Source organism: Zingiber officinale, chromosome 7A, assembly GCF_018446385.1.
Source record: "Zingiber officinale cultivar Zhangliang chromosome 7A, Zo_v1.1, whole genome shotgun sequence".
Taxonomy (NCBI): domain Eukaryota; kingdom Viridiplantae; phylum Streptophyta; class Magnoliopsida; order Zingiberales; family Zingiberaceae; genus Zingiber; species Zingiber officinale.
In genome coordinates this window covers 136,816,192-136,825,335 of record NC_055998.1, presented here as the reverse complement: position 1 = coordinate 136,825,335, position 9,144 = coordinate 136,816,192, and the positions used below count along the sequence as shown (strand labels likewise).

The 9,144-nt window shown below is 36.7% G+C and overlaps 1 protein-coding gene across 1 annotated transcript; it reads right to left on the bottom strand.

Moving 5' to 3' along the window:
- Positions 1-1,473: 1,473 nt before the first annotated feature.
- LOC122002749 (CASP-like protein 5B3) lies at positions 1,474-8,287 on the bottom strand. The gene is made up of 3 exons (XM_042558053.1): positions 7,871-8,287; positions 4,843-4,975; positions 1,474-1,705 (listed from the first exon to the last, which is right to left on the bottom strand). Exons 1-3 carry the CDS (start codon positions 7,999-8,001, stop codon positions 1,505-1,507), a joined length of 465 nt encoding a protein of 154 aa, XP_042413987.1. The 5' UTR covers positions 8,002-8,287; the 3' UTR covers positions 1,474-1,504.
- Between the last annotated feature and the right edge of the window lie 857 nt (positions 8,288-9,144).

Genomic DNA, 9,144 nt, shown 5'->3' with positions numbered 1-9,144 from the left:
TCTTCGGGAGGTCTATATAAGGCCTCCATTTCTTCACCGGAGGTATGAGAAATCTTGATCTGGAGACCACCTTCTTGTTATTCCTCGCCTGACTTGAGCGTCGGAGGGCCGTCGCCGGGACACCCCTCCCGGCTCGGTTTTGCTGCAGGTTCACCGGAGCCCTCGAGGACCCAGCAAGGAGCGCCACATCCCCAGCGTTCGTTGACCCTTGGTTCGAACAGGATCAACCTTAATAGACCAAAGTTGTGTTTTGTATTTGAGCAATCTGTTTGGATAAATTAAGTACGCCAAAGTTAATTGGATAATTAATAGTCACAAAGATTAAATGAGTCAAGATTAACTAGATACTTGATAATGAAAAAATTATGTAGACAATGAAAGTTCTAATTGGTCAACAAAAACAAGATGTTAGATAGGTAATGGAACTCTAGGGAGGGCATAAAGGATTGGATGCTTGCAATGATAAAATTCATAATTGGTCATGTAGGATTAGATGCATGATAGTGAAGTCTTAGAAAATGAATTCTAATAGTGAAAGTCTAGGTAGGTCATGGAGGGACAAATGCTTAACAAGTGATAAATTAAAGTCCTAAAAAATTGATCTCTAGGCATGGCGAGTCCTAGAGTAGTAAATTCTAAGCATTGGAAGCCTTGTCATCTTAAGGTTGATCTAAGGTTGGGTAATGGATGAAGTATTGGAGAAATGGTCTTCACCCATTGGAAGTCCCAAAGGTGAGAAGTCTTTAGGCACAATAAGCCTTGGTGGGTTAAGATCAACTGGATATTATACGAGGATGAAATCTTGGTAGCATGTGTATAGAGGAAGTTCCAGGTGAAAAGAATGAGGTAAAGAATGGTGGTAGTGCATCAGAAGACCATGGCACATGTAGGGGTAAGTTTAAGGTGGAAATACTGAGGTGGTGGATCAAAAGGTGCTATTATTGAAGATTATGGGTAATTTTACTATTAACGAAGATTATGGTAATACTGCTAATTAACATTATGGGTAATTTTACTCTTATTATAGCTATTATTGGTGGTTTCGAATGGCATTAAGAAGACAGTCAGGATACCTCTGATTGTTTTTAGTCAAAGACACCAGGCTGCCTAAGATGAATCCAATCACCTTGGGATGTAGATGGCCTTTACCTTGCTGCTGCAAACATAATTTGATGTGGTTAAGTTGCTTTTGTTGGTCACTCATGGTTCTCTTCTCTTCGTTCTATATCCAAACATCAAACAGTCCACAATCTTGGTGACATATTTTGAAGTCATGAATTGTCAGTAATCTTCATAAAATTCAAATTCCTGGCTCAGCAGCCACACTGATCGCAACAGAGGAAGATATAAACTTTGAACTATTTCACTCCACAAATCTCTGCAGTATCTTTACAATTTTTTTTTTTAAAAAAAACAGGGTACATGTATGATCAGTCAGATGTTAGAGCAGAAATGATATTTTTTCAACAACAAAAAGAAAGAAAAAGAATAAACATATTTATGATCAGCTAGATGTCAGGATCCAAAACATGACTAGAGCAGATGCTGAGACAAACATCCAGCTGATAAAAGCCATGGCAGTAGAAACTTGAAACTTGCCACATGAAAACTGAGAATATGATTTGCAGAAGTTCGTGTCCTTCACAAACAAAACAGTCACACCTGCTGAAGAGCATGCTGCTGCCAGAGACAGAGTTGCTGTTACCTGGATTATACAATGAATATAAGTATCGCAATGCTTGAAATATGTGTTACTTATTTGCATTCATACTAATAATGGGTTGGACATCTGTCTCAAGAACAGCTACACTGATGTAATCATTAGCTTATGACGACTTCTCAGCCTCGTACAGAGTTGATGCCGTTACAACATATTTTCAAATAGAATACATTCAAATAAGGAAAATTGGCTATTTGAACTTCCACTTGTTGGTGCAACCATAGGGGGTATATTATCACAGCCGCTACACATAGATTTACATGACTAAATAGTAACCTAAGACACCTATTTTAAGTAGATTCGTACTAATGAGCTGAGCACTTAACAAGTTCAAAAAGATGCCAAAATCAAAACCACATAATAATCAAACTTTTCATATTGGAATCAACAATTTAATTATTGTGCAAGACAAATTCGATGCTGATGTTTCATTTAAACATGACAGTTGTGCTTGTTATCAGACAAAAATTGAACTTGATTTTGCACCAGATTGTACCAGTGTTGAAATTCTTCTTGGATCTATACAAATGGATCAGCCAAAGTCCAGCATTGGTTATAAACAATTTATATTGGAATTTAAGATCCATATTCCATACTAATCTTTTATCAACAGCATGATGCTATATCTATTTCTAAATCCTTATCAAGTTACCATTCTTTCCTATTCAACTAATCATTCTCTATTTTGCAAGGGTCTCTTTGTCCAAGTATCTACAACATACCATATCCGCAAGATATATGTTGCAGTAGCCTTTGTGTTTCTTGCTTCAAGCACTTATGTCATTCCCTTGCACCCTTGAAATATAAATTTACTGGATGGATCATGCTCACAATTGACTGCACACAAAGATTACCTTTTATCCAGAATATTCAAGTTGATCCATCATCTCTTGTGCAGTTACAACTTACAGCGTAATGATCACTACTCATGCTATTTCTTTTCCCATGTGGCACTATTTCTTTTCCCATATGGCACCATGGATTGCCTAGAATATTGCAATCAGACAACAAACTACCTATCTTGCATGGCTAGATCATGTTGACAACTGACAACACACAAAGATTACCTTTAATCCAGAGTGTTCGAGTTGACCCATCATCTCTTGAGTAGTTACAACTTCAACGTAATGCACTCATCTAAATTTCTCTTCCCATATGACACCATGAAGTTTTATAAAACAAAAGTAAGATCTTCTATGTTATATTGAGTTGAATGTTGAGCTATGAAGATGAGAATGTTAAGGAGGATGTGTGGACATATGAGAATGAACAGGAGAAGAAATGGGAGAGAAGCATTTAAGATGCTATGAACATATACTTAGACGACCAATAAATGTCCAAATTAAGGGATGTGAAATTATGACAAATATGCATATTAATGGAGAGAGCGGAAGACTAAAGAAGATTTAGTTAGTAACTATAAAATATGATAAAATTCATTTAAATATAAATGAGGAATTGAGGATACAGTAGACGATCAAACCTAATGATATTGGAAGATTCATATAGCCCCACTTAATGTAATAAAAGTTTAGTGGTTGTTGTTGTTATATGACACCATGGATTGTCTAGATTATTGTAATCAGAAAACAAACTACCTATCTTGCATACTTCTCACATTTTTTCACTTATTCTTCGTGGAACTGTATGTGATTTTATAAGTAGATGGGTTTAGTCAAATTGGATGATGCATCTTGAAAATGAAGTCAAAATTGCTATGTTGTCTTCAGATGGTTTATGGCTGAGTCCAAAGACAGATCTTGCCTAACATGGCATCCCATACTTTCATGCCAGTACATTTGTTATTTATGCTCGCATCATGTTTAAGCAATAGATCTTCATGGAGTATATGGAGTATATACGTGTCATTTGTTGTTAAGATGGCATTAAGTAGACATGTCTTTGATGCAATATTTAAAAGTTCAGCGTATATATGATCAAAAGAAGTGAAATAAAGCCCCCGGGACAAGTGCAGCGGCAGAGCGTCTTCTAGTTTCTTAGGCATCTAAGGATAGTCCCAGCTTCATTGAATTAAGGGTGAATTACATTTTAACCCCTGAGATTTGACTAAAGTACAAAACGACCCTCGTGGTTTCAAAAGTAACAAAAAAGCCCCCTGACCGATAACATTGTAACATTATAACCCTTTGACGCTGGGAATGCACACTAAAATGTTGATGTCATCATAAATTCCTTTTTTTTGGACAATAATACCTTTATTATGCTGTGAATTTAAATCCGGGACAATACTACCCTTTAACAAAAGAAAGGTAATTGCAAAACAACCTGATGAACTAATCCTGCGTAGCCGATCTGGGCTCGTGTAGCCGATAGGAAGGTTGCCTCCGATCGGTCAATGCCCGGTCGAGAAGACCAATGGATATCCGCCCTGCAAAAGCGAGAAGTATCCGACCTAGCAACGCCCGATTGGGAGTGGTGTCTCCGGTCGGGCAACGCCCGATCAAGTAGTCAACCGGGTAGCGTCCGATCGACAAGACTAAGAAACATCTGAGTGACCAAGGTATTATTGACCAATGATTTTATATATGAGGTTGTTTTGCAATTACCTTTCTTTTGTTAAAGGGTAGTATTGTCCCAGATTTAAATTCACAACATAATAAGGGTATTATTGTCCAAAAAAAAGGAATTTATGATGACATCAGTATTTTAGTGTGCATTCCCAGCGTCAAAGGGTTATAATGTTACAATGTTACCGGTCAGGGGTTTTTTTGTTACTTTTGAAACCATGAGGGTTATTTCGTACTTAAGTCAAACCTCAGGGGGTAAATTGTAATTCACCCTTGAATTAATGGATGAATTTCCTTTAATGGGTGATTGACCTAAGAACGCTGGACTAATAGGCAACCCATTGCGAGCGCTTTCCGTGGCATAAGCTGGATACTTGGTGCCAACTAAAAAAAATAAAAAATAAATTAAAAAAAGAAAAGAAAAGAAGTGAAATAAAGATCAATGATAGCATCATAGATGAATGACCAATTGAATATATAGCTTCACAAATGGCAACAAGATTCATGTTAACTAACTATGATCTTAACATCAAACAGAATCATAAAAAAAACCTCAACCAAAAAAAAAAAATCAAATAACTAAAACATACTTACCCAGTCACCAACTATGAACAAGCTTACTAGCAAATGATTGTGTAGATCTCTTTTGACCTTTATAGCATATATATCGAGGCATGCTAGGCCCAAACTCCACAGAGCTTGCAGTCCCATAGAAGCAACCAAGTAACTGCATGCAAAACCAACATTCTTAAAATTTATGAACAATGTCACACTAATAATCTAATTGATACTATAAAAGGAGGGCAGCCCGGTGCACGAAGCTCCCGCCATGCGGGGTCCCGGGGAAGGATCCATTGTACGCAACCTTACCTTGTTTTTTGCAAGAGGCCGTTTCCGGGATTCGAACCCGAGACCTTTTGGTCATATGGCAACAACTTTACCGTTGCACCAAGACTCCCCTTCAATCTAATTGATACTATAAAAAATAATTTTCAGTAACATATTGCTTGTACCAGAATCAGATCTAAAGAACAATAATACTCAAGTAGTATAATAATCAGAATAGCAAAGTAGACCTTGAAATTGATGTATATAGAAAGAATAATACCACTACTGTTGACTATTAATTTTAGATACCTTGTTTTATCAGATTGCAAGTTCATGACTTCCTTTAATATTTTAATATAGACATTAATGATAGAAAAATGCATATTAGTCAGAAACCATTGATGAAGAAGAGGATAATTTTGTTAAAGCTCTAAGGAATTTTGTTTTTTCACCTTTGGATAGGTGCCCACGATATATGAAGCATTACAATACCTAGAGTATGCAGCAAAGTTATGATTACTTGTTAAAGCTATTTCCTAACTGGTTTTGAAAATTTTCCACCAAGGAGACTCAACCATGAAATGCACTTTGAGTAGAGCTAAATTATATGCATGGGGAGGATCATGCTCACCAGAGCACAGGGCATATGCCCTTGAGTTTTAACAAGAAGTGAATCCATTATGGGAAATTCATTCATTTTAAGCTTGGATGTTTACCCTTTTGAAAGCTAGATGCTGCTTTATAACCTCTGAAGTCAAGTGGGATGACTTGTGCAACTTGCTTTTCAGGTGGCACAACTTTATTCAGCTGGATTGTCCAGTCCATTCAGATCAGGGTAAGCTGCACTTATTTTCACTACTACCGCTAATAAAATTATTTATTGCAGTTGACCAATTCCTAACCTTTCTGAATCTTGTGTTTTTATTGTTCAATGCCCATTTCTACTGTTTCTTGAATTGAAGGCGTTTTATCTGAGTATTTGTATCTGGATAGCGCAGTGGTAGTTCTGAGATAATGCATGGGATGAGTCTATAATTAAGTTTTATATCAACTGGCAATGGTTGACACAACACTTCTACTTGTCTTTTATATGAGTTCAGTTATCAGCTGGTAGTAGTCTCGTCATATGTAGTAGTCTCTTCTCTTGTCCATAATACAAGTGCTTAGGTAATCTATTTTGTCACCCTAACCTTTTATCCAAAAATAAAATAAATAAATAAAAGGAAAAGTATTGGATATCTGTTGGTGAATAATAACTACCTAAAATGTCTAAAATTATGTTTAACCATTAACCTATAAACGGGCCGATAGATTAAACCTTAAAGATGAGTCATAAAAAAAAAAAGGACAGCCCGGTGCACGAAGCTCCCGCTATGCAGGGTCTCGGGAAGGATCCATTGTATGCAGCCTTACTCTGCTTTTTGCAAGAGGCTGGAAACACGAAGCTCCCGCTATGCGGGGTCCCGGGAAGGATCCATTGTACGCAGCCTTACCCTGCTTTTTGCAAGAGCCTGTTTCCAGGTTTCGAACCTGTGATCTTTTGGTCACAAAGCAACAACTTTACCGTTGCGCTAAGGCTCCCCTTCTTAAAGATGAGTCATAAACCAATAAAATAGCTAGCAAGTGTCATGTACAAGATCTCCCTTTTCAAATCAGTGACAATACTCTGAAACTGCCAGTTCATTGCAATTTATCCATTTTTTTCATATTAGTCTATTTGGTTTTGACCTTTGATAATTTGATGTTCTAGATGGTGATATTATCAACATGCTCATTCCTGAAATAATAAAGGTTAAACAAGTATCTTAATCAGATATTAATCAACATCGACGCAACAACACTCTATATTGGATGATTCCTGAGTTGAATGTAGTGCAGTTATATACATATATCAATCATTTAAAAGGACATGTTTGTCAGTACTGCTTTTTAATTTGTTTGACCATTCAAACAATATATGTGGCCTAAAGTTCTCATTGTATCAATTAATTCTGTTAGAAAATTCTACTGATTGAAGCCAAAGTTTAAAAGGAACCAATTTATATACATAATTTAGCATCTCTCCTCAAACAAAACCGTTGAACTAAGCTTGAACAATGAATTTACAAAATGAATGCAAGCTAAAGATGCATGACTTCATATGGGTGGGTCCAGTGTGGTTGTGTTATATAATTAAACAAGGGCCCGTACCTAAAGCATCATTAGTGTTGAGAGTTAAGATTCAAACTCACATTGTAATTGTACGATTTAATATCTTACCATTACAGTCGCAGATCACTCCACGGGCACAGGAATAGGTGAGGTTCATTGATGAAACTAATTCTGGACATCCTAGAATATGATGGAGAGAACTCAAGATATAGTTGATACATATCCTAGAATAGAACAAGTAATGATAAAGGATGGAGTTTTCAAGCAATCTTGCGAAGACCATTTGCAGACACACACATTGCTTGGACATATTGATTATCAAAGTCTCCTCATCTTTTGTCACTGCCTCAGTCCCTATCTTAAATTTGCTTAGGTACTAGGACATAATGGCTCAGATAAATTGAATCCTATGAGAACATATCGTATATCCTTAACTGACAAACCAATTACCATGCCCCTCCAATCGATCTAGAACATACCACAAATTGGACTCGCTGTTTATATTGCGCGCATACGATCCGAATAAGACAATATTAAATTTAAAACCAAGAGAGAGGGAAAAAAAATTAAAGGCAATAAATTGGAAGAAGTATTAGCCCAGAAAAGAAACAAGCATACAGAAAAAAAAATCGACAGTGGGTACCAGAAAGCGGTGTAATTGGAGAAGCCGAAGGCAGAGATCATGAAGGCGATCGAAACTGCGGCGAAGGCGATCTGGCCAGTCCTGAGCAGGAGCCCGCTCCGAGTCCCCGGGCTTCCGAACACGACCTTCATCTGCTCTTTTCCGGTCAAAGAACCCTAGAGTAATTGCTCCAAAACCGTTGCTTTGCCAGGTACCAGATGTTCAATTTCTTGCGCAAAATCGCAGTCGTGGGCCAATTACAGCGATCCCAAATTCTAAAGTTGCCAGTTCATGATCAAATTGCCGGGCGATTGATGGCCGCATGGTGGTTACGCTCTTGGTCTCTCTGATTGCGTGGTTTTCTTAACAACCATGACATCGCTACAGCTACTTTATTAAAGAGCAAGAGCAAGAGCAAGAGCAAGAGCAAGAGAATAAAAAAAAAACAAAAAAAACAAAACAGCTTTGTTTTGGCGTTTGTGTCGTTGTCTGCGTGCATATTACGTGCTAACACCTTTATTGCTATTACAGCTTATTAAAAGAACTGGTACATACTAAAATTATTAGACTTTATACAAATCTACTATAAACAATTTTAATTTATAGTATATATTTTATAGAGGTTTGCTTAAAGTGTGGATCTTTAAGTCCGCAAAATGGATGGACCACTCTCTACTGTTAATAGAGAGTGATGATCCCTATTTATTTTACATGTGGAATTTTTTTTTTTTCATCAATGATGGATAATGATCCCTCCTTTACTCTGCATTAAGACAAGAATTTGAACTGCACGGATAATCTCTGTAGGCACTTTTTTTTTTTTTAATTTGAAATTTTTTATAGAGGTTTCTAAATGCTATGGACAGTGACGGACGGAAGTCTGCAGCATGCGATTTGCAGCAGATCAAAACTGTATTTTATAATAATTTTAATTAGAAGAGGAGTCTGGCGCAACCTTAATTTCTAGAGATCACGTATTCTAATTTAAAAAACAGCCTTTTGAAACTAACTTAAACTCTAAGAAATTTAAATCAAATTTTAAAAAAAAATTAATCTACTATTTGTTTTCACATTATTATGGTAGCTATTTAGTGTTGGGACTTTTGACATCAGCTTCTACATTCACTTCCTACACGTATTAGTACAACGGAAATATAAAATAACAAGTATAAAATGAAAGCTAATCCTAGAAGACAATAAACAAGAAGAACAAAACTTAACGACATGTTCGTTTAACGTAGTTCGGAGACGATGTTTCTATTCTACGGTTGTTCGTAAGGTGGACGATTCTTATC